Source organism: Vicia villosa, linkage group LG1, assembly GCF_029867415.1.
Source record: "Vicia villosa cultivar HV-30 ecotype Madison, WI linkage group LG1, Vvil1.0, whole genome shotgun sequence".
Classification (NCBI taxonomy): Eukaryota; Viridiplantae; Streptophyta; class Magnoliopsida; order Fabales; family Fabaceae; genus Vicia; species Vicia villosa.
The window spans coordinates 48,905,936-48,933,076 of NC_081180.1; the positions used below are offsets into that span (position 1 = coordinate 48,905,936).

General features: G+C 33.8%; 2 protein-coding genes and 1 non-coding gene across 4 annotated transcripts; 1 reads left to right on the forward strand and 2 right to left on the reverse strand.

Moving 5' to 3' along the window:
• Nucleotides 1-7,294: 7,294 nt before the first annotated feature.
• Nucleotides 7,295-13,749, forward strand: LOC131637090 (replication factor C subunit 2). Its single transcript, XM_058907653.1, has 7 exons — nt 7,295-7,543; nt 7,637-7,743; nt 7,854-7,955; nt 8,074-8,269; nt 12,807-12,935; nt 13,015-13,209; nt 13,434-13,749. Exons 1-7 carry the CDS (start codon nt 7,385-7,387, stop codon nt 13,542-13,544), a joined length of 999 nt encoding a protein of 332 aa, XP_058763636.1. The 5' UTR covers nt 7,295-7,384; the 3' UTR covers nt 13,545-13,749.
• Nucleotides 13,750-20,948: 7,199 nt separating this feature from the next.
• Nucleotides 20,949-21,022, reverse strand: TRNAV-AAC (transfer RNA valine (anticodon AAC)). Its single transcript has one exon. It is a non-coding gene; the product is annotated as a tRNA-Val (tRNA).
• Nucleotides 21,023-22,167: 1,145 nt separating this feature from the next.
• On the reverse strand, nt 22,168-25,324 carry LOC131637093 (protein IQ-DOMAIN 22). Of its 2 annotated transcripts, none has more exons than XM_058907677.1 (4): nt 24,831-25,324; nt 23,651-23,818; nt 23,310-23,390; nt 22,168-23,198 (listed from the first exon to the last, which is right to left on the reverse strand). In XM_058907677.1, the coding sequence occupies exons 1-4, from the start codon at nt 25,194-25,196 to the stop codon at nt 22,512-22,514; spliced, it is 1,302 nt and encodes a 433-aa protein (XP_058763660.1). In that variant the 5' UTR covers nt 25,197-25,324; the 3' UTR covers nt 22,168-22,511. The 2 variants fall into 2 exon arrangements, with proteins under 2 accessions (XP_058763660.1, XP_058763653.1); XM_058907670.1 differs by having other exon boundaries at nt 23,624-23,818; nt 24,831-25,323.
• Between the last annotated feature and the right edge of the window lie 1,817 nt (nt 25,325-27,141).

The window sequence follows — 27,141 nt, forward strand, 5'->3', positions numbered from 1 at the left end:
TGGCCCTTTAGATACGGTGTCGTTTTGGTTGTTTTTTTTTTTGTTACCAAAGTGTCACGTGTTTCTTTTTCTCACGCTTAAATTAAATGAAATAGTACGATGTGCTGTTTTTGTTTTTTTTTCATAACTGTGCAGTGTGCATTGATGATATGGCATTTTCGTGAAGCTGGGAAGCTGTCAAGGGTCACAGATGTCGGCCGTGTATTTAATGTACTAATCCTTTTTTATTGACTCGTTAAAAGTCCGTTTTAAAAAAATACTAACTAATAATTTTACGAGCTTATTCTAGAAAATAATCACTCAATATTTGAATTCTTATATTTATTTTTATTTTTGAAAAACAGCGATTTATTAAAAGTAAAACCAAACAAAACAAATTACACATGGCATTAGGCCCATTTTGTCCACTCGGATTCATTTTGGTCTTAGTAACTTTAACCCTAGCTAACATATATGTCGCACGATTATTATTCAGTTTTGTGTGACTGAATTTAGTCTCTTTTAAGTTTTGTTTTATCTTCCACGTCGTCCTACAAGTCATCTCCGTGTGGTTTCAAAGTTAATATTTTAATTGATCATTTATCATCTAAACCAGATCGTGGATATTCGATTCAAAATTCATTATATTTGCCTTTTTATTGATCATTCGCACCATAGCTACTTTCATTGCCATAGCTTTTGTAACAAGTGAATCCTAGGTTCCCTACACTCTAATTGAGTTGTAATGTGTCTCCTTTTTCATTACGAGTTGTCTCACTTAAGTCTTAGTATTTATTTTTGATCAAACTAGCATCTGCATTGATTTTCAATCAACCCCATATTTTGAGGGATATGTCTGTTACCTTTGATGTAAGAGTAATTTTTATCTTCCTTCATATTTTTGTTCGATTTTTCCTGGTTCTAATAATTAATGTTATCTTTGTTGTTATTGTCTTTATGATTTGTGTCTTGAAGGTGATTAAGCTTGTTGTTTTGTCGATCGTCCATGTCATCCTCGAGTCTACCCTTTTACATGTTGATTTGAAAATTAGTTTCAGCCCTACCTCTCCTGCGAAATTGACTTTTGAACTCGCTTCTGATCTCTTATGCTAACATGATTAGGAACATCGTCTGCTTTGTTTTGCTTATATTTTTGTTCGGTTATCACTTCTCTAGTTTCTGATGTTTTGTTTGTTATTTGTATGACGAAGGTGATTCTTCTCTATAAATAGGAGCTTGGGAGACTTCAAAGCTCCATTATTATGGTAAGTATTATCATGCACCTCTTATCGTTTGAAACTGTGTTCTGACCTTTGCTCCTATTTTGACTGTTGTTTTTCTCACTTGCTCATTCACGTACACTGGTACTATTTCTGTCAATCTTTGACTCATTGAATTAAAGAGTGTTATGTTGAAGGTTCTTCAGACGGTGTTGCTCCTTCGCCATTTCAATGTCGCTCAGGTTTTTCTGCCTATCTTTACCATATCTGTTTCACAATTTTTACTCATTTGATTGTTGGAGTGCTGAACTGTTGGTATTGTAATACCAGTGTCTAATTCTTAAGGACTACTGTTTAAATGTTGGTTCATGGTATCCAAGTAACATTTTCCTAGTTCTTCTTATTTTGTTTGCATCTTTCTTCTTCTTCTGCCTCTGATCAGTCCTAGTGATATTCTTGGTAACAGCTTTGAATTTCCTAACATTATTGTTGACAACCTTTAACCAGGTCATGATATGCCTCTTATATTTTCATGACTATGTCTAGTTTGTTGTGTTTTACAATTTCGCCTCTGTTATATTGGCTCGGGCCATTCAGACACTATTGATACTATTTATGGCTTTTGCTTGCTCTTTTGAGGACCACTTCAATATGTAAGTCTTTTTCATCGAAGATAATTTTATTTCTAGCTTCCGATATGCCATTTAGGATGTTTATGAAAATGGCAAGGGTGTCTTTGCTCGTATTTCTAAAATTAAGATTGTATCACTCCGTGAAATTTCCCTGACTGTTGTTGATTGTTGAAGTTTATATTGAGTTATGACCCAAACCACACGAGTTTTGCCCACCAGCACTTCACAAAATAATGGTTTGTGGTTTCTATCGTATTGCACCTAGGACATAGGGGATCAATGAGAACACCCTTGTGACTGAGCTTAACTTTCACGGGGAGGATGATAAATAGTAAACGCCAAGGGAGATATTGTTTTATTGGAGTGACTTTACTATTTCAACCTTTTTCCAAAGTTCCTTGTATGGATTTTTTATGGAACCTTCCATCTCATGCATGTCTTTTCTTTCTTGGATGTTATAATAGTCGAATTTGACCGCTTAAAACTCGTTTTTCCTTGACTTTCAACTTAAACAATCTTCTTCTTCTAAGTTATTAAAAGGGATCTGCATAATATTATTTTTGTCTATATGTGTAAAAGTTTGGTTTATTAAGTTTTGGGTTAAACAACCTTGCTTCGTGTCAATGAGGTCCCTAACTCCAACAGCCCTTGTTTCCAAGGGCTTTTGTGTTAGGATTTTAAACCTACATTGTTCTTGAATTCAATTGTCCTCATAAATGTTAGCCTTGTTATCATTCCCAATATCCCAATAGCTTCCCCTTCTAATTGTTTGCATATTATTGCAAGTATCACATGCCAGCATCGTGTTATATGTGATTTGCCTTTTATGAACGAAAGTGGTATGATTTTAACAGATAAGATGAAGGAGGATTGGCTTGAGCTTATAAGTGATAGTTTGTGATAATTTTCATAAAAACATTGTATACGGTAATAGGTCTAAAGTCCATAGGTTTAGTGGGGTTATTGGTTTTGGGTATGAGGTTAATGAAAGTGTTGTTGAAACTTTTAGGGTCCTCTTGGTTGTTTAGGATATTAAGGCTCGTTTTAATGGTATCCTTTCTCACTATATTCCAATATGTTTGGTATAAACTCGCAGGAATCCCATATGGACCCGGGCATCACTACTCTTAAGGTTCTTGACAGCAAAGAGAATCTTCTATCTTGGGATACGGGTTTCCAAATTTTTTACCATATCAGCACTATAAGTATTATGTTAGGTGTGAAATCAGTTTGGGTAAATCACTAAGTTATTTGATTTAAATTTCTCTTTGTATAAGTGTAAGATAGTTTTTTGAATCTCGTCATCTTTTTGTGTTATATCCCTTTTAGTTTTCTCAATAGCTCTAATTCTATTTTTGTTATTTCTTTGCTTGGCTTTCTGATGATAATACTTCGTATTCCCGTCACCCTCTATTAGCTAGTTGGTTTTGGCTCAACGAGCCCACCATATTTCCTCTTGCAGGAGAAGGGAGTCAATCATGTCTTGGATTAATATCACCTGGTTGTGATTGTTGTTCTCAGAATTAGTGTCTTGGAGATGCATATGCATATTGCTAAGTTTTTTAATTTGTTTAGAGGGATGATTAAACTTTGACTTTCCCCACACCCATAAGTTTTCTAACGTGTTGTTAAGTTTGAATTTGGGGTCAAGGTGAGTTGTGTCATTCCAGCTTTACTTAATAATATTAGAAATGTTCGGATATTCCATCTATAACGAGAGGAAATGTTGATGTTGTAAGAATGAGACTCCGACTGAAAATGTGTTAAGGAGTAGTATTTAAAGAAAGCGCTATTGCAATAGCGAGAGGATTCATTAGGGCTAAAGTATAAGGAAAAATGAGCCTCTTGAGTACGGAGGTTCACTAACACATAACGCCTCAGTAAATCACCCTAGTCCTCTGTGAAAAAAGTTGAGCAAGGGAAGTTGCTGACGAAGCAAAATAAGACCCTAGTCCCGAATATCATTATGTGAAGTATGTACAACATGGAACAAATTGAAAAAAACTATGAAGAAGGTTTCCAAGACGTATACTCTGTCCAAAATTAGAACATCTTCATATAAGCTCAAGAGTTCGACTGAAGTTGAGAGAGGGCAACCTTCAAGTACTTCAACATTGCCACCTCAAATTCAGACTGAGGGAACCATATATTTATCATGGTAAACAAACATTCATAAAATGGAACTGAACACACGTCAAAGGTGTTGCATATCCTTTTTTTTCCGAGTCCACCAGAATAACTAACCAATTAGAAAGGCAGTCGAGCACGATGTTGGCAACATCTATGATCGTCTGAGTACTTAAAACGGAAGGGGTCCCCGTTATCTCTACATCCACCAAGTTATAAATATTCACGTCGGTCAGCATCACCAGTGTTTCTTATTTTAAGGACAAGACATCAACCTTAAAGTGTTTTGAAGATTTAAGCTACCAAACATCATGCGACAACCTCTACACTCTAGATAGTTCTTAATATCGACATCGCTAGGGTATTGATTGTAGGCTTTTCAATAAGTCTGAATATAATCTATAGTATGTTCCCTCCTCTGGCCAATAACTTGGATTTTCAGAGTCAGCAAAGTCGGAGAAGTCAAAGTTCATGTAATGTAGGAGAATGGGACTATGAAGAAAACACATGACCACCTTCAACTTCGTTTTCAAAGAAAAGAGCGTCGGCAAAAGAATTCCAAAATGAAGTCCCCACATCATAAGGGCTCATAGAGAACTCTTCCGCGTCCGAATCATTGATTATAAACACGGGCTCATGACCCAGGTGATCATATGTAGAGAGGGGATGATTTGAACTAGAAGATACTCCTGTTATCACAACGGGAGATGCATCGCTCTGAGAATTGATAGGAAAACTAATGCACTACTCCTCATATTGACAGAGATAAAGAAGATAATAAAGATATTAAAAGATTAAGGGAAAGAGGGTCCTTGGTATAACAGAAAGTGGTGTGATAGAAAAATGTAATGGGAAAAAATGGAAGCTTTGGGCAAGGAACTGCAATCGCTTTGGTACATACATTTGAGAAGAAGAAACAAAGGCACTCACAAATAAAAATTGACTCTCAAAGATTGCATAAAGTTCTGTTAATACTCAAAAACCCATACACACACAAACACAAACATATGCACACACAAACAAAGACAAGCAGCATACCAGATTAGCATGACTAGGAGGTTACTAAATCTACGACTGAATTTCTCTTTGGGAACGTAAACAAACTTAAGTGCACTATAAGCAATCATGTCCTAACTTGTCGCTTTAAGCAAAACGTTTCAGCGATGCGAAGAGATTTAATGCATGTGTTCCCCATTACTTTTGCAACTGATCTAAAGCTTTTCCACTTCTGACCAATAGTGAATATCATCATTAGAGGTCGACCATTACTACTAAGACTTCCCTGACTAATAACTATTTAGCAAGCATTGGGGGTAACTATTCAGGGTCGGTCAAAGACCCAAAAGCCAATGCCTAATCTAATGTCAATTCACTCCAAACGACACATCATATAAAAACTTCCATACATGTCATACAAGGTACAATATTATGATCTCCATTTATACCACACTTATCTTGAATGTTGAATTGACTTGGGCGTTGAAGTGCTAATCTTACACATCCACCACACCACCTTATCGAAGGTTAACACTACCAATTAAAGATCATTCACCATCAGTCCTAATTGGTTATAAAACGGAACATTAATTAAAAAATAAAATAATTTACACCTTCAAAATACAAATATAATTTTTTAAGATTAATTTATCAATTATTGACCCGATGCTCACCATCATAACTATAAAATAAAATGATATTTTAAAATAGCTTATATAATAATTAAAAAATAAAATTTGTTCTACATTAAGAATAAAATTTTAATAATTTTTTTACTAGAATATCGCTCATTTTAAATCTAGAAATTCACATTGTATATACAAATATATTCAAGAGCAATTTAATAAGATAATAAAAGATCTCTTTTACTCTCAATTGAATGAGTTATAAATACACCGATTTTGACTCCTCGTATTAGTTGCATTTACATATATATATATATATATATATATATATATATATATATATATATATATATATATATATATATATATATATATATATATATAGATATAAAGAAGATGAACACTCAAATATTCTTAAATTTAATTAAATATGGGCACGTGAGGGAGACGTCTGTTCTTGTTATTCGGGACTGCCCTGGGGCCATGCAGGTCTGGCGGCAGGTGGTTCCACTTGGTTTAATGTAGTCTTTTTTTTTGCATGATATGGAACTAGAGGATTGGTTTTTAATGAGTATTTATTTTTCAAGCAGTACTAGGTTACCTTGGAAAGGGTTTGGGCTACAATCTGCTACTATAATTGGTTATGGAGGAATAAAGAAGAGCACGAAGAAGAAATGGATCGCCCATATGATTTAAGAGAATTCATTTTTGTGAAGCTAAAGGAATACGATGAAGCCATGCGTACAAACATATCTGTTATGGATAAGACAAAAGTTTCTAAGACCTTTACATGGAGGCCCCCGAGTGTTGATTGGGTGAAGTTGAAAAAAGACGGTGCTTATAAAATAACTACGGTGGCTGGCCGCGGGGGAGTGATAAGAAATGCGGAAGGTATTTGGTCGGGAGGTTTCTCAAAATATTTGGGTTATTGGAACGTCTTTATGGCGGAATTATGAGGTGTGTTTGAAGGTCTCAAACTTATATTGTCTCTTAGGTATCGTAAGGTAAAAGTAAATGTAGATTCCACCATGGTTGTCCAGACTATAGCCAACGGTTGCTCAAAAGTGAGATAAAGCTTAGCGATTATTTATCAGATAAGAAAGACTATGGAGAAGCATGAGGATGTTCGCGTGTCTAATTCGTTTAAAGAAGCGAACAAGCGTGCTAATGCGTTTGCAAGTGTGAGCTGTAATATGGGTTCTGACATTGTAATTTACAATGCAACGCCTGATTGTATTTTTATCCTATTAGACGAGGACTCTCGTGATGTTCATTTCGCTAATATCTTAATATCTCCTGTGTAATAAAAAAAATTAAATATTAATATCTTTAACCAATCAAATAATATAATTTAATATCACCTCACTTTTTAATTTAATTTAAAGTTTAAAGGTAGTGCACTGACAAATGTAAACTAACTTTACACATACAACCAATCAAAATCCTTATACTTGACATGTCATATTAATTTTTTAAAATTAAAATTGTGTTTTAATTGGATACATGGTTGTGATTGATTGACCGTGTACAAATATTTTACACTGCCCGTGCATATTCCTTTTTCTCTTTTAATGTAATGTTAAAATAAATTAAAATTTTAAAATAATTTATACTAAAATACCCGTACTAGAGATAAAGAAATAAAAAAAAATATTTGAATTTTTTATTTAAAAATAAAAATAAATTGGAAGAGTATCCCTAAAAATTTCCCACCTTAGAAATTAGAAATTCCCTCCAACTTTGAAGCCTGTTTCACATATAGGGTTTCTCCGGGGTTTCCCTGTTCGCATTCAGCATCACAAGCATGGCATCATCATCCTCCACCAACAGCGCAAACTACGACGTGCCGTGGGTTGAGAAGTACCGTCCCAGCAAGGTCGTCGACATCGTCGGCAATGAAGACGCCGTCTCCCGTCTTCAAGTCATCGCTCGTGACGGCAACATGCCCAACCTCATTTTATCAGTAAACCACTAACCCCCACTCTTCAATTCATTCTCACCCTCTTTAGTTTTAAACTGTTCCCTAATTCCCAATTTTGTTTTTGTCGTTTTTTAGGGTCCTCCTGGAACTGGAAAAACCACTAGTATACTCGCCCTTGCGCACGAGCTTCTCGGTCCTAATTATAGAGAAGCTGTTCTTGAACTAAATGCATCAGATGATAGGTTCCATTAATTTTTATTAATTGATTTTTTTGGGTTTTATTGCACATGAAACAATGTTTAAGTTTAAGGGTTTAACCATGCTATTCAAATTTTGTGTGTTGTTGTTGTAGAGGAATAGATGTTGTGAGGAACAAGATCAAGATGTTTGCTCAAAAGAAAGTAACACTTCCTCCGGGGAGACACAAAGTTGTTATACTCGACGAAGCTGACAGGTCTGCATTGAATTTTGGTGGTGGTTTAATTAAATTAATGTTGTTACTTTGCTCATTCTTGTTTTCGTCGGATTTTGCTTTTGTTGTAACATTTTATTTTTTTTTGGACTCAAATCAGTATGACATCTGGAGCACAACAAGCTTTAAGAAGGACGATGGAGATATATTCTAATTCTACTCGTTTCGCGCTTGCTTGTAATACATCGGCTAAGATTATTGAGCCAATTCAGAGTAGGTGTGCAATTGTGAGATTTTCAAGACTATCTGATCAAGAGATACTTGGTCGTCTCATGGTCGTGGTTCAAGCTGAGAAGGTATTCATCGTTCTATTTGTGTTGAATTATGGAGTTTGTTTGAGGAATATATGCATAACATCTTAATTGCTATAAGCAATCATAGAAGTTCTTCATGCGATATGCCGTTTGAAACTTTTGAATAGTTGGTTATAATTACTTTTGTCAAGTTATTGCAATTAGTTAGTTTTCCATTCTGTCTATAGCTTTAGATACATATTATATTACACTAGTATAGTGCCTCAGTGAAGAATAGAAACACCTGCGTTTCATCTCATCTAAAGTTTTCTGATCTAATGTTATATGGTCTCCTTATTGTTTGTGTTAGTACCTTTCTGTTTAACCATTACCCAGCTTGTTTGATCTTCTGCTTAATCTATTGTTTATATTCCTTCCTCATTGAGGTTTTCTGTTTAGAACTATAGTAATATCTGCCGCACTATGTGGATACTTAATAGAAGCGTGCTCAAGAAGTGTGACAACTTTTGCAGTCCTATTACTTTCTTGGAATTGCAAAAAATACTTTTTATAATATGCAATATAAAGGACAAAGGACTTTAGAAATGCCATTAGTTTGACTTTGACCTATATTTTACGAGGATATGCATTATATTGTTTTGGAAATTATTGAATTGGAGATGACACTTTATATCTAAAGTTTTCCCATGGCCTGAAATGTGACGACTTTATGACCTATGACGGATTTAGGATGTCTGACCTCTTGTATTATACTTTAAACCCTATGATCCTTCGGTTTGTTTGCTTGCTAATATTTATCTGGCTAGCTATTTAACAGTTTACTGTATAGAGACATTTCAGAAATGCCCTATCAAAGTTAATACAAAAGTTCAAATGTTTTGTAGTATTTGACCTGTTTCTTTTTCATCCTTTTAAGCAAAATTATGCGATGCCTCCAAGTTTATTATCTAACTTTGTAAGGTGTACGTGTTAGAAGTTAGAACCTCAAATGAGAATTGTGGGCCAAATGGGTTGTTACTCAATAACAACTCCTAAGCCTAATATGCAGTGGGTTTATGCTTGAAGGAATAGGAAAGGGGAGAGTGGGATTGTCCATGTGGCAGAGAGAGAAAAAGAAAGGCTAACAATGTAGTGGAATTCTGTTATATGGGTGCTGAGTAGAGAGATAGCAAGGCATGGAAGAGAATCACTCAGCTATTAAGGGCAGAGAGCATTGGTTTTCTGAAGGAGCCTAGCTCTGTAGACAATAGTTTTCCTTTGGTTTATAGAAAAGATAGACACTTTACTTTCCATTACACTATTTTCTTCCATTTGCTGTTTCTGTAATCCGGATTCACATCAAACTGGTATGACCTGCCGGATTCTTTAGGGGATCATCACTTCAGAGTCGAAAACTAACACAAAAATGGAAGCATTATTAGATGCTTTAGGAAAGCAAATGATCATCATCAGAATAGTTTAGAGAGAGATGCAGATGAAGCAAAAAGAAAATCATTAGAAATTGGTCGCTGTGATTATGAAAAGCCTGGGCAAGAAACAGCAAGAGGGCTATGAAAATTTGGAGAATGAGATAAGTGAAAAACAAAGCCAGAAGTAGAAAACAAAAAATTAGAAAATTGCTCACCATTTGGTGCTCCTATAACATTGGATCTGAATAAATAGAGGAGAATAGGAAAATTGTAGTGTTTGAAAGGAGAAGTTAGGAAGAGCGGAATAACAAAGAGCCTCGTTCCCGCACCCCATCCGAAGCCTCCTGACCGAAGCTCATTCACAGCGACCCTTTCACTGCCAGGTGCATCACCACCGGCCGGAGGCTCGCTGGCGTCGGAGAAGCTGAAAGAAAAGCAAGACATGATGATGGAATAGGAAAAGAGCAACTGGCAAAAATCTTGCAGAATGACGAGTGGCAATTGCTCCAATGATGATATTTCGAAGTGGCGTGGCTGTGGAATCCATCCTTGAAATTGTCAGATTGGAAATGACACAGGGCAGAGATGGGTTTCTATTTCGCATGTTGCTCATCCATGCCTCCACCACCACCAAAGCCTCAAGCGGAGGTGTGTGGGTACTTACCGCAGTAATATCAAGGGCGAGTACTGCAAGGATATGCATTAGTGTGGCTGTTTGCTAGGAGGGCTGTATTATAGGACATTAAAAAGAAAGGGTTGAATGGATTCTCTGCTAAGAGGGGGTTATTTCTTGAGTTAATGAGTGGAGCCCATATTTTTCTTTATCTGGCCCCCATCAATTGGAAATTTTTTCTGCTCGGTGAGTATGAGTATGGGCCTAGTATACAAGCTTTGGATTGGCACCTTTCTCTCGTTAAGTCAGTTGCCGAGTCATTGCAACTTTACTTTTTGCCGACAATTCAAGCTCAACGACCTAAAATAAGGGAGGAAACATGGTGCATAACCCCTGTTTCTGAGGGCACAAAACAGCATTCCTCATTGTAAAGGAAACAGCTTGTTTGGAAGAATGTAGAGAGGCAAGGGAGCAATGATTTAATATTTTATGTCAACTGCATTGTAGCAAAATTATGTTGCCTTTTCTGAGAAAGTTAAGGAAGGAACATGGGGTATATTCACGCTCACTGAATTTGAAAATGGGGATATGTATCTATCAATTTCATTTTGGACTTACCAAGAGACTTTGGGGGTGTGTTTCTAAAATCCTATTAACGGAGAGAACGGAAATACAACATTGGTAAAATTGACTAGGATGCCATTCCATTCACATTTTAATTCTACAAGAAATGTTTTGATCCCTGTGGTGGTATAAATCCAGTTGCTTTTGACCTGGACTGGAAAGCATGGGAATGGGTCATGTGTGGGTAAACGGTCACGGTTGTTGGATGATATAGAACTAGGATTTTGCCGAAGAGCTGATGCGAACCAGTATATAATCACTACGGAACATACAATGCAGAGGTGCACACAACTGACTGTTGAGATCTAACTCAGACCGTGTACCCTGTGCCACAATGATGTTCGATATCATCCAAGAATTTACTAGTTATCCTGGAGGAAACTAAGGGTATTCCTTCTGGGATTTTTGTCAATTTTTAGGATAGCTTGTGCTCAAGTGTTAGGATCTTATTATCTGCCTTTACAGAGGTGGGCTGCTACAGATATCATTGGTCAAAAAGTTTGTGATGCTGACGGGGGTTGTGGTAGAATCAATGCCTGTGGCTTCTTTGTTACTACTAACAGTAGAATTGAGTTTGATGGTGCATGTCTCTAAAAACTTTTTGTTTGTTGAACTTCTCAGAATGCCTGATGATGATGCTTGTACAGTGATAGCAACAAGATGGTGTCCTGAGTTTTCTGCAAGTTCTCAGCTAAGAAAGAAGACTGAAAAGGCATTGGCAGTCCCAATGGCCTTGCAGACCAACTAAATTGCACTTTTGATGAAGCTTGCTAAAATGATTGCTAACTTTAAAGGCACTTTTCCTGGTGTTGCGTCTTGGCTTCATGAAGCTGTTTCACTGTGTTTGCCAATGATATATGATGACTCTTAAGGGAAGGAAACAATATTTGTGTAAAATAAAATTTGCTGTAGTACAGAGAAAGTACAGAGAAATCAAAAGCTCAGTGGCAGGTTGTGAACTCCATTTGTCAAGGATTTGTCTCTAACATAATTAAAATTCCAAAGCTCAATATTTACTCTGTACTCTATGAATTAGTGCTGGAAGTCAATCCTTTTGTGAAAGCTTCCCCACCACTGCAGAACAACATAGAGAACAAAGTCTTACGTCTTGTTCTTCTATTTGTCAAACTTTAGATTGGAAATGATTATGTTGGTCAACTCTTGATAAAAGGAAAAGGAAAGAATTTGGAAAAAGCTATTTGGGCGGAAAAGTCAATTTTGGGAGCCAATGAACCATGAACAGGCTCGAGGACAAATCTGTTTTTGAAGTGGGGGGCAATATTATTTTTAGGATCCCAAATGAGAAATATGGGCTAAATAGACTGTTAGCACAACAACACCCCTAAGCCCAATGCACAGTGAGTTTATGCTAGAATGAATAGGAAATGGGAGTGGGATTGTCCATGTGGCAGAGAGAGGGATTGCTCACGTGGCAGAGAACGAGACAAAGAGTAACAGTGTGTAGTCAGATTCTGTTATATGGGTGCTGAGTAGAGAGAGGTATGGAAGAGAATCACTCAGTTGTTAGGGACAGAACATTGTTTCTCTGAAGAAGCTTAGCTCTATGGACAATAGGATCTTCACTCTATTGTGTTTTCATTTAATATCCAGAAATAATACATGATATTTGCCTTACTATATTTTCTTCCATTTACTGTTTCTATAATCCAGCTTCGTATCAGTATCTTAGACTGTGGATGCATTATTTGTTTTTCATATTTTTTTTTCTTTTAAAGCGAAACCTAATATATGATGCTCCCACCATGTTGGCTTCCTTTATGATAAAACATATTTGTTGAGTGTTCTTGCCATTAATCTATGTGAACTGGTTGGGAACATCTTTTATGGTTATGGAAAAAGTTGCCTTAGTGGCTATCTGTTTGGCTTTAATAGTATTGAGGAGATGCATGATTGAATTGTTTTATGGTTGAAGGTTCCCTACGTCCCTGAAGGACTCGAGGCTATCATTTTCACTGCTGATGGTGATATGAGACAGGGATTGAACAACTTGCAAGCAACATACAGTGGGTTTCAGTTTGTAAACCAAGCAAATGTTTTCAAGGTTTGAACCAGTTATTATTTGCAAACTACATTTATCACAGTTAACAATTGGTTTTGTTAAAATTGTTGTTTGGTTTTAGGTTTGTGACCAGCCACACCCACTGCATGTGAAGAATATGGTGCGCAATGTAATTGAAGGGAATTTCGATGAGGCTTGTTCCGGCCTCAAGCAATTGTATGACTTGGGATATTCGCCTACAGATATCATCACCACACTTTTTCGTATCATAAAAAGTTATGATATGGCAGAGTACTTGAAATTAGAATTCATGAAGGTAAATGAATATTGGGAATGGATTCCCTCATGTTTAATTTTGGTCATGTTAAATCCCAACCTCTGAATATATGTTTAAAAATGTAGAGATTAAAAACACAATCCTCATTTTTTTCCCAGCACAAGAGGATCCCCTCCATGAATATCTGGTTGCCAAACTTGTATTTTAGTTTTATTTTTTGGTTGAAAGCATGGGATTGACACAAGTCTTTCTTCAAATTGTAGGAAACTGGATTTGCTCATATGAGGATTTGTGACGGAGTTGGTTCTTATCTTCAGATGTGTGGTCTACTGGCCAAGTTTTCTCTAGTTCGCGAAACTGCTAAAGCTCCATGAGTAGGTCTTATGTGCAACTGATCCACGTCTCTATTTTCGCTTTTAAGATAGTGAGAATGCAGTATTGATGAAGCAAGTAAATTTTAACTTCTGATATTTACATGCTGACTAATATATTAATGCTTCTACTTCTAAAAATGGTTTATGTTTGCTAGGCTCAATGTCACTTTTCCTATATTAGTTATCATATCGTTCTAATTCATAAGGGTTCAAGTATCACTTCTAAAGACATTCACCCCTAACGAGCAATACTCCTTTTTACTATTTTTAATTTATAAGTTGCTTAAAGAAAAAAATTGTATCAAGTTATAGTTCATTTTACAATTTTTCCTATTATACTTAGTATTTATTATTTTCTCTTCTAATATTTTACATCTATCATTTTTATCAATTAATAAAAAGCATCTTTGTATAATCCTTTATAATATTTTTATTTTTTTTGTAAATATTGATTATATTTTTTAATATATGTGAAAATGTTAAAATGACTTAAAATAAAAAAAATGGTAGTAGAACTTTTTGTAGACTATTTATTATAGGTTTATTTTAATGAGCCCCATTCATTTTAAAGACAATTAAAATATATTTACAAAGTATCACTTTTGATCGCACCTGATTAGAATAGATCGTCAATGACTTGTAACCTATTGTGCTTCTGAGAATTGGAGGAGAGGGGGTGTACCTGCAAGGTACTTGATGCAAAAGTAAGAAGGAGGGCAAACAAAGTGCAAGTACAAGAGATTAGAGTGAGAATGATGAATACCAGACCTTCTGGTGAAAGAGGGTATTTATAGTCCTAATGTTGGGCCAAGATTTCCTATTTTGGCTGGATTATTGGAGGCCCAGAAATAGAAAACTGTCAGGATCCTACGTGGTTGGGTATAGTCAGCCTAGACCAGAACAATTTCATTATTACTAAACAAATACTTTTATTTTAAAAAAAATCTAGTAAATAAAAATATCACATTTGAGACTATAAAGAAAAACATTTTTAATCTAAGCGACCATCAAATTTAAATAAATAGAAATGATGATTGATTATTACTATCATTTGTTAGAATTTGTGTCGAATGGATGTTGCAAAAACTTCAACAAAGAGGAATGTCATGAAGATAGTTAGAATTACATGAAATTCAAAAGTGTATATCTAGTAATGACAATTTGCACCATATAGGATATGAGTACTCGCAAAACAGTTTATAAAAGGTAAAATAAAAATTTGTAAAATAGGTACGAATACTGACACAAGTAGTTATTCATTAAAATAAATGAGTATGAATGCAGATTAAAATATCATAGTATTTATTGTTGATTAAATGACTCCAAATACAAGAGGTAGAGAGGGGTGTTTGAAAAACTATTTTCGAATAAAAATCTTTTGCAAAATTGAACTATAAAAAGTTTTTGCAAAACAAACAGAGTGAAAGCAACGAGAATAAGAAAATGGAAATGCAGTGAAGATAAATAATTATAAAGTAAAGAGTTAAGAGATGAGAGAAAAATACCATAGAGTTATAGAGGTTCAGTTTAATGAAGTGACTTACTTTTCTACTTAAGAGTTCCTTCTCGAAAATTTCCACTATGATGAGAGTTTTTAACAGACTTTGTCCATGAACCTCCTTATAAAGAAATGAAGTTTTACAATGTCTAACTTTTTAACCAATCACAAAGTTTTAACTACGAAAACCTCCACAACCAACTGAAAGTTTTTAATAGCAAGCTAAGCTCACGAACCGACTGAGAGTTTTCACTACGAAGATCTTCCCAACCAAACAGACGTTTTACTTGGTTTACCTCAATAACTAAACAAGATTTTTCCCAATGAGAATTTACAATTGCCCTTATAATATGCATCTTCAAAGTTGTAAACCATACACTGCAAAATAAAATTAGGTTTTCACCTTTGGTGCCCAAATATTCTTAGATCTTGGTGTGTAAGTCACTTTAAGAGGTACAGAGGTATTCCCTTTTGACCTTCTTAATTTAGAAAAGCAAAACGGCTTAAGATGATCAAGCTTATTACAAAATTCTCACTTACACACAAGGCGATTAAACTTTTTCTCATCATTCTATCTATCAGGTTTATACCCTATATCATTTTTATTAAAAGAAGCTTTTTAACTGGAAAGAACTAAATTAAACTTATCTTTCCTCTTAGTGAATTTCTCTAAGGTTTCACGCAAATTGGTCTCTTCAATTTTAAAAGAACCGCAAGAGTCACATTTAGCTGATTTTAAGGATTAACTTCTTATGGTAGCAATTTCTTCCCAAAGAATCTTATTGCTATTTTCTAATAATTCAACATAATCCTTAAGATCAATAATATCCTTCTCTAACTTCTCATTCTTTTTAGCAATCATAAATCAAGCTTAAATAATTGATTATGAGTTAGAGAAGTTACTCTAGTGTCGTCTTGTTTTGAAGCTTTTAGGCATACATGACCAGATTCTCCTTTTTGAGAAGGTGCTTCATAAGAGTCTCATGAAATATCATCAGATATGTCTTACAAGACGTCTCTACAAGAATCTCTGTAAGGATCTTTCAAATTTCCTCCATTCATTCATCGTTTGCTGCTACCTCTTATTCACAAGAGACTTGATATGAGGAATCTTTAAAGATTCTTCTAGAAGTCGATTCTTCATTGAGATCTCTTCATAAGTTAAACATATCACCATCAAATGGTGGGGGTATATTCACGAAAAATATCATGTTAACAACATGTGTTAGTCATCTTCTTCCTCCTGAGACTTAGTCTTTAAACAAGAATTGGTTAAATGACTCCAAATACAAGAATAGGGAGGGTTAAAAAATTGTAGGTTCGAAAACCATTTTCAAATAAAAATCTATTGCAAAATTGAAGTTTAAAAAGCTTTTGCAAAACAAACCGAGTGAAAGCAACGAAAATAAGAAAATGGACATGAAGTAGAGATAAATAACTAGAAAGTAAAGAGTCAAGGGATGATAGAAAAATACCGAAAAGTTAGAGATTCAGTCTAATGAAGTGACATATTCCTCTATACAAGAGCCATTTCTTGAGAGTTTCTACTATGATGAGAGTTTTTGAGAGGCTTTGCCTACAAACATCCTTATACAAAGGTTGAAGTTTTACAATGTCTAACTTCTCAAATAGAGTTTTTAACTACGTAGACCTCCACAGCCAAATGAGATCTTTTAATTGCAGGCTAACCTCACAATCCGACTAAGAGTTTTAACTACGGAGACATCCCCGACCAAACAGAGATTTTACTTAGTTTACCTCCACAACCAAACAAGAGCTTTTAATTTGGTTTAACTCACAACCAAAACAAAAATTTCTCAATGAAAATTTACAATTATGCCCTTACACCAGACTAGAACACTTTATTGTGTGAGAGAATGAGAGAGAGAGAGATTGTATGTGTGTGTGTGAGAGAGAGGTATCTTAGATACGTTTTTTGGTGTGTTAGAAATGAGAAAAGTCCAATATATATATAGGACAAAAGGTAGCTAAAATGTGAAGCATTCCATGAACTTTTTAAGGCTCCTAATAGATATATGCACATCCCACAATTGATTATCAAGTCCAAAAATGAAAGGTTTTTAAAAATCCGTTACTAATCAAATGTTAATCCTAATAGTTGATTATGAGGCGTTACAAAGAGGAATACTCTATTATACCGAAATTCTAATCAATTATATAATGTAAAAAGCCTTCATAAAGAACTTCTTGAGTTCTTAGTCAATTAGCTAGGCACAAAAACAATTTTTTTTGGTGATTTTAATAAAAAGAGGCTTTTCAAAAAGTTGAATGTGTGTGTGATTTTCCTTAGTAAAATAGATATTTAGTCTTATACCATTAGAGACAATGATCACTCGACACATATTCTACGAGCTTTCACACTTCATCATTTTCAATACTCTAAAATTTTTTGTTCATTGCCACATTATCTTTGACTTTAGCACTTCACTAGAAACTTGAATCTACTTCTGACGAGGCTTGAGTTAACTCTTCAAGATAAAACACCATCATCAAACACACTGCTTGATCAAAGATCTTCGCATACTTCACCGAACACCATTTGACGCAAGGTGTTTGAAATTCTGGCCTTTAGATATCATATGTCCTAATAGATGTTGAGACATTGATCTCTGAATAACATACAATGGCATGGTAAACATGATTTAAAACAAGGCTGGAAAATAAATAAACACACAAAATTGTTAACCCAATTTGGTGTACAACAACACCTACTCTAGGGGCTACCAAGCCATGGAGAAAATTCACTATTAGTAGTATCAATTCGAAGCTAAATAACCCCCAGTTTACAACTTCTCACTTAATCCTTACCCAATGCAACTTCTACCTAGAAACCTCATAGATATGAGAAACTCCTCCCACTTCCAATCACCGCAGTGATGTCTCAAAATAACAATCCGAGTTAATGATATTGACGGCCCTTTACCTCAATCTTCAATTACTAGCGATACTAGATTAAGAACCTCTTAATTAACAAGAATACTTGATCATGCTTAAAATCTTCGATCAAGAACAATAGCTTGAGACACAAGCAACACACACTTAAATTCATGTATCAATGATACCTAAGTGACATACATACATTCAATACTTAATAGCTTATGAATGCATGACAGAACTTACAACTCAAAAACAGTCCAGCTCTTCTATCAAGAATGATATTAGAGAGTCTCAAAATTAACACACAAACCCTAACCTATTTCACCGTAAGTTCTGCTATGAACTAGGTTTGTTGTCTTCTATATATAGCATACTTCTGAACTGGAGTTGGGCTTCAAAGAGTTACAAGGAGACTGCTAAAAATCTGCATAAGATTCTTTATAAAAAGAGGTCTCCAGTCATTAGTTTCCTAAATATTCTCCTTATTTAGAAACTATGAATACATCCTAAAAATAGATAAAATCCTTTATCCTTAAATTAAGTGCTATATTGGATTGCATAAAATTCCCAGAATATTCTGCACCTGTAACAATCAAAACAAATTACAAAAGCCCAACTTAACACATAGTCACGATGTCAGATGGTTCTGCATAGGACATTTTCTCGACATGTTTCTTCAGTTGCAGTTTATAGAACATTATGTTCAACATAAATTTGTTGCAAGTTGAAACATAAATTTAACATGTTGTTGTCGAATTTGTTTACTAAAATTACTGCTAATTATACAATCAGAGAATTAACAGTGTTGTCATCCATAGATAGACTTTGACAACTTGATCTCTAAGCAACACAATTTGATCACTGCAACAATTGAGCCTGATCATCTTGATCATAACAAATGATGATACCTTGATCTTTAAACACCATCACTTGGTCTTCGACTACCACCACTTGATATTCATATCAGACGACATCTTCACATCATATGATAACTTCTCTTGTCAGCATCTGAACCAAAAAGCCTTGAACAACACTTTTGATGAAGACTTATCTTAAAAGCGTTGTTAACATCAAAACCAAACAACTTGTTGCAGACGCCGTACCTACAAGTGCATAGGTCTGCATTCTCCTCTATTTCATGATGACAGCACATCTCTTATGAAGGTGGACAAACAAAGAAACTAAAGTGATAGGTTGAAGTAGTTAAACTCCACTAACAATCATTGAAAGTATATCATACTCCCCCTACGAGTATATTTGAGACAACTACTCGTTGCTATTAATATCATCATCTCTGATTATGGTTTCTCTTTACGATAACCATGCCATTCACCAAACTTTGAATAGCCAGAGTCTTCTGCTGAGAGATTACGAGAAGGTTGTTGATAGTTCCATCATGTGTTGTAGATGGTTGGACTAAATCTTCAACTTCATCCATAGAGTCGTTCCTCAACTCTCCTCAAAAGAGACGAACCCTCGTACTGTTAAGAGAGGAATGACTGGTCTTAGAGTGGATTGAATCTACTGATTCCCTATAGTGTAGACTCTAGCAACAACTAAAATCTTGGTGATCTACGCTCAATACGGTAACATGTTGATCGAGTCTGCTTGCAAAAGGTCATGTGGAGAAGCATCCTGTCAAACCAATTTGTTTGAAATTGTTGTGATAGCCAGGGCCGGTCCTGACATTTTAGAGGCCAAGGGCAAATTATAAAAATAGACCTTTAATAAAAAGAATTAAAACAAGAACATCATCGATTTAAATTATAAATAATATCAACATCAAAATTAGTCATTTATCAGTGTAACTAACATAAAAAATATCATATTATAATGAATCATTAGAGTAATTGTAATCACGTGTCAATTTTTACTGATAGAAAAATATACATTCAAAGTTTATATTTTATATATCTTTAAGTTATGAGACTTTTAATATTTTGAGACAATGTGATGAATGCTTCTAGATTTTATTAGAGCTGAGATATAGTAGTATGAAGAAAGTCGAACTAATTAAAACATTTATAAAATCTTAAAAATACTCTGGTAGACTAAACCTTAAAAATTATATATAATCATAATAATTTAATTAAAAACAATACTAATATTACTATAAATGTTATATGATTATAAAATAACACAAAACAATATATATTTCCATATAGAAAATAATAATAAATTAAATATATATAATATAATAGTATGTTATATTTTATCATAAAAATTTAATAATAAATGGGATAGTTTAATAATAAATTTTAAAATATTTATTTGTAAAATACCAATATTATTCATAATTTATGTTTAGAAAAATGAAATAAAACTAATGAAATAATTAACAAAGGATAGAATTATATATAGAGATTAATTACTAGGCATTATAAGTGTAAAATTTTTAACACAGTGCATCACAACAATTCACTAATATTAAAATAAAAGTTTAATTTCAATAAGCATTTAACGGTCTTGATTCACTGACGGTGTAAAACTGTTTTACACTGTTAGTGCATAGCAATTAAATTCTTTTTTTTTTGATAGAAAACAATCTCATTCATTAGATGAAAAAGAGAGAGTACAAACATAGAAAAATAAAATGTGTTAGGGCATTTCCCATCCACACATTAACAACATCACTAATAGTGTGTTATATTTTATCATAAAATTTAATAAGAAATGAGATAATTTAATAATAAATCTTAAAATATTTATTTGTAAAATATCAATATTATCTACAATTTATGTTCATAAAAATAAAATAAACTAAAGAAATAATTAACAAAGGATAGAATTACACTTATTGATTTAGAATTTGGCCCTTGTTGTATCTCTTTTTATTAGCAAATAAAGTTAAGAAAAATAATATAATTGAAGATGCTCGATTCAAGGGTAGAACCCACTTCCTGAGTGTGATAGCAAAGGCATAAAACCGCTGGGTTACAAGAATTACTATAAGTTTTTGTTAATCAAACAAAAATATTTATACGAATGAAAAACCATTAAACCAAAAATGGCTTCGCCCGGACTCGAACCGGAGACCTTCAGTGTGTTAGACTGACGTGATAACCAACTACACCACGAAACCTGGTTGTCTTTTATTAGCCGGAATAAAGTATTGATTGTTCAAAACTCTTATTTGAAATATACAAACACATTACTGCACACGCATATGTTTCAAAAAGCTTTAGGCTATGTTTGGGAGTTTGGAGGGGAGAGGTGGGGAAGGCTTCCAAAAACAAAATTTTAAAAAAATATAGGAAAATATTTGACATTTTTTGAAAAAATGATTTTGTTTAGAATGATAAAAGAGTCATTATTATTAATATATTTTTAATTTTGGGAATACTATAACAACCTAAAAGATATTTGGAACATTTATGTAAGCCCTTGAAAACCCTCCTTCGATACAATTTTTGAGTTTCCCCATTTTATGGGGTTTTTGGTGTTATGAATAAACTCAAACCCTCCAAAATCCTCCTACACAATATCTTTTTATCTTTTTCACTCAATTCTTCTTATTTTTCAAAGTCTTCCCCTCCCTTCCCCTCCAAACTCCCAAACATAGCCTTAAGGACTTTAACCTTGAAATCCTCTCCTCACATCACATAAAAGAAAAACTTATAAAAATATAATTGGTTAGTAAATTATTGAGCAAGTGGAAATTACTAAAAGTTTCTTTGAATTAGCCATGCATAGAAAAACAAAATAGTAACCGTGTAAATCTCATCTCTTAGGAGGTCTCTACTATTAAAACATAATTTGAATTGGAGTATATTTTATACATCTAAAACATTATTTTGATTTTTTATTATTTCCTCAAAAAACATTAATGTCTGTCCTTAAATAAATAAACACTTACTCATATATTTTATAGAGTATCCATTTCTAATGTTAAAATAGCAGTGCTCAATGTCAACTACAACACAGACAATGAGATGATTATTGAATGCCCTAATCCATAAATAAATTTTGCTTTAATCAATAATCTAATTAGAGAAATAATTTTATAGAGGGTAATATCAATTTTACACAGATATATGTAAAAATAATTGAAACTATAAAATCAAGTTTCTTGCTAACAGTAACAACTTCTATTAGAAGTGTGCACTTCTCAAAAAACCCTTTACATATTAAGATTCCCTGTGTTGGTTTTTGGTTTCTATGTTTCCCCTCTAGGGCTTATAGCCCCATCCTTTTCTTAAAAAATGTAATGTCGTGCAATGCAACAAATAAACAAAAGCCTGTGTAGAATATTCACTTTCGTGCAGTACATCCAACTCCAAGTACAAATAAATAACCTACCTAAAAAACAACTAGATATATAGCTATAAGCCTATAATAAGATGCTAGCTAGGAATAGCAGTAATTTCATCTCTTAGCGTTTATAATCAAATATGGTTTAGATTACTCTAATCCTGACACAAAAACGAAGTTTCATAACCCAACAAAATACAACCGGTTAGTTAGCTAGATAAATGTTACTAAGAAACTTAAACAACACTTAAAATAAAGATACCATAATATAATAACCTCTTAACAAAAATTAGCTTTAACATAAACATCACATCAGTATCTTATCTATACCCCACAGGCATTCCAAGCTTATCCAAACGACCAGAACCTGGATACCCTTTACTTGCAAAACTTGCTTGCAGTGCAGAGTTTCTCTGTGCGGTCAATCTTGCAATGTCATGTCCATTGAGTGAGTACCTATTAGAGGAACCATATTTCTCATGTTGAGGCCTTTGTTTTGGTGCACTCATGGATCTAACTTTCGCCTTTGATGACTCTGTATATGCCATGTAACTTGGGTAATCAGAATAGCCTTTAAGGTTGCTTCTTGAACCATCACTCTTTGTAGGAGTAAATGGGCTTCTTTTGTATCCATCCTCTTTTGAAGTTGCAGATGATAAAAATTGAGGACTGTTCTCTTCGACTTCGCTGAGTTTAAGCGGGTTGTAATAAGATTGAACCTCACATGATTGGCTATGACTAGAATGTTGAGATTTTGAATCCTTTGTAGGGGTTAAATTCTGACTGTAATAATAATGATCGGTATCACTTATGGAGTGAAAGAGGTTTCTACGTTTTGAGGCAATTATGTGTTGTTTTCCCGAATCAATTTCCACAATCCTTTCGGTTTTCTCGTCGCTCCTGCTATAGGATCTTATTAGTGATTTTACTCTATTCCATGATTGTTCATCTATCTGATTCTCTGATATATTGCCGCTGAATGAGAGACATGATTTGGAACCGTTTCTCTACAATAATATATAATTGCATCCATAGTAAGTTCTCATTTAAATGATGCACCAAATTCACATTTGTTGAGTAAGAAGAATTAACAGATGGAATTATGAGAAAAGAAATACCTTGAATATTGGTGAATGTTCGGATTTCATGCTCCTAGATCTAACAGGGCTTTCTGATTTCTCTGGTGTTGCTGGACCCCCCTGTAAATGATCAGATAACATGCATAAACAGCTTAGACATTTTGTTTAAGCTATTCAAATGATATTCCATCATGAATGGGATAATATTAAGCAACAAGATGAATCAATCTTCATATTTGCTAATCGAATTCAACTAAGGTTTTATTGTAAAGGCAGCAAAACCACAAACTTGCACTAAAAAATAAAAAACTGTTTTCAGTCTACTACATTAACAAGTGTGTAACTATACTTACATGGAGATAGAGTGTAGATGATTTTACATTAGAATGGGAGGTTTGTAGGGCACGTGCTGCATTAAATCGGGCCTGTGCCCGTACAAGTGATTGCATCCGTTTGAGCCACTCTGCTGTTCTTTTCCTCTCAATGTGACCTCTCACAAGAGCCTGGAGCTTCACCAGCCCTTTTAATGCTCGCAGCGCCTTCCTCGCCTAACAATTTCAATATTAAAAAGTAAAAGAACAGAATCAATATCTCAAATGCAATAAGGCCGGGGAATTACAGTTAAGACAAAAATAGAATACAAGTTAGTTGCCCCACAAAAATGAAAACTTGATGAAATGTCTGAACAGAATCACAAAGCATATACGTCTACATCAACAAGATCATAAGAGTAATTAAGATGATGGTCAAGGCAGGCTCCACCTTGTACCTCCAGAACTTCCAAAACCAAACAGAAACATCTCAAGACTCATCTCATGGGACCCTACACAACCCCATCTCTTTTATTACTCTTCTGAAAAACCATACAACGAAGCCACCCACCCTCAAATGCATAAACGTCTCTTCACACAAACTAAATCCACATTCCCTGTAGATTCAGTAGCCCCACAAACTTAAAAGCCAAAGACCATTTCCATTATTTAACTACAAAAAAGACGAAAAATCTCATGGGCCATAGTAGTAGAAGAATAGAACCGTAGCCAATCAAACTTTGTCCACCCATTCCCATACATTCTGGCCCCAACGGAAAAAATCAAACATTCAATAACAACCACCACCATTGACGGATAATAAAATAATAAAAGCATAAGATCCACATTCATTACAATACTATAGTATATTAGTATTAAATTAAACACGTAATATAGCTTTTTTCAACGTCGGTAACACTGAAAGAAATAGAAAAATCATAAATGCTACGTTTAGTACCTAAAACATTACATTTCAGCAAAACGACATAAGAAACAGCTCAGTTGCATAAAGAATAGAATTAAACGGAATAGACTTGGCAAATTCCTAACAACCGAAACCGATAACGTTTTTTATTTTAATTTTTTAAAAGAGGATAATTAATTCGTGATCGCGAGTAAAAAATTATGAGAGACACAAAAAAACATTCATACTCAGTAGTACTCAACCACACGTGTAAATGCAAGTAAATCAAAATTTAAAAGAAGAAGAAAGGGAATGAAAATGAATGGATTAAAGTTTGTTACGAACCAAACTGCCTCGAAAAGCGGCTTGGATCTTAACGGCCGCCCATTGTTCGCGTATCCTGACGACGCCGTTACTGCTGTTGAAACGAACGACGTCGGCAGCGGCTTTAGCAGCGGCCACGGCGGCCTCCGCGGCGGCAGCGGTGGCAGCAGCGACTGCGATGGCCTGTTTGTTGTCGTTGTTTACGTGTTCTGTTGAGAACGTGACGTGGCTGTTGTGATGCTGCAGTGGTTGTTGTTGTTGTTCTTCTCTGTATGATTTGACGAAACTCCATCTCCGTTTCTCTTTGGGCGGTTTCTGATCGGTTGAACCGTTTTCCGGTTTTTTTAGACCGAGAAAACCGCGAAACCAGCGTGATGCTTTTCCCATATGAAGAGTGAGAGAGTGAGGAAGGAAAGGAAAGAAGAGAGTGGTTTGTGTTTTGGAGTGTGAAGGGAAGGGAAATGAAGTTTATTAGTAACACTCTTTCCAAGTATAAATGTACCTTTAACTGCAATCATTATGAAATTTATTATATATAACTATTCTTTTATATCTATACTGTTTCTTTTGGACCGTCAAGCCAAATCAACTTTTACTAATTCATTTTCGTTTTTTAGAAATTGGAACTTAGTTAAAGTCTAATCTAATCACGTAGTATTATTTAATGCTACAATCCTACAAAGTATTAACCTTTCCCAATCTATACTACTCCTTTTAGTTTTACCATCATGTTAACTTGTGTCTAAAATTCATAAACAATAAATATGCTTTGGAAAAAAAATTAATTTATTAAAAAATAGTAGTAGAATATAAATTTCTTGACCAAAAGAAAACAAAAGGAATATAAATTTTAGAATACAAATTTTCTATCTTTAATATATTATATGTGTCTGTTTGATAGAATTTATTTTAATTAAAAGTGAGTTTAATGTAGATTAATTTGTGTTTATATATAAAACATTAGATTGTAACTATCATCTTAACTATTTGAATTGTTTGGATCAATATTATTTTTGAGTGTGTGACTGTCAAAATAAAATTTAATTGTATTAAAAATATATATTCATTTATATTAGGAATAGTTATTTAAATTTATATTTATATTAAAATTGTATAAATATTTAAAAAATATTAATCAAATATGCATATTATTTATAAATATTAAATTTATATAAACTCTAAATTAGCGTAGCGGTTAAATAAATTATAAAATCTATAAATAAATTATAAACAAAAATAGAATTATATATATTATGTTCATTAACATCATTTTTAATTGATTTAAATATTATTTTAATTAATAACGGCTATACTAAAGGATAATTATCTTATACAGTGTCGCATAGCAAAATAATTATAATTGACGTTTTTATAAATTGATGTTACGTAAGAGATTTTCAATAAATGGAGATATGTAAATAAATAATTAATACTTTATTTATTGATGATAAAATAATTATAAAATAATTTAGATAAATAATTTTCATCATATATTTTCATTTATTAACAAAATTGTTTTTGTAAAAAATGAACCTTGTTCCTGGTTTGCAAATGGAAAGATCTGAGAATGAGTAGAATACCAACTTCTTCTCAAGGAGATATGTGAAAGTGGAAAAAATAATAAATTTTAGGGTTGAGTTAAGAATGTGAGAAAGGATGGAAAAAATAACAAATTTTAGGGTTGAGTTAAGAATGTGAGAAAGGATGGTAGCTTCGATTTTTTTTATTAGAAATGAGCAAAAATGAGAGTGTTGACGGGTAGGGAGATTTGACACTATTATTGTGAGTTAATGTTACTGAGTTAGGGTTATTGAGCAAGTACGTATAAACTTAAACATGTAACAATCAAAAGAAGACATAAAAGATTAGTTTAAAGAATTTGAAACGAATTAATACTCTTAAGAATCTTGTTCTCACATACCTCATGTTTGAGAGATGTGGACTGATATAAAGGACCAAAAACCCAACCTAAATTAGAGATGCGTCTACAACCCTATAATAGATAACACGACTTGCCACTTAAGCTTAACGCGCCTACATATGGCTAACACTTAAAAATGAGCAACTTGAGATATGGATTAGGAAATAATCGTTGGCGCCACGTTCTAATGGACTTATAACTCGACAATAAACTCATCAACTTTAACTTGAATCTAATCAATTAGATACCTATAAACTTTAATATGAGGAGAGCTCATATCCATCTATAAATAATAGACCCGACAAGAATCATAATCATCCCATCATAATTCTAAAACACTACGAAATTTGGTCATAGCACATTACTAGCATAATTCTCCCATCACCCAACTATACACCACTAGGATCATGT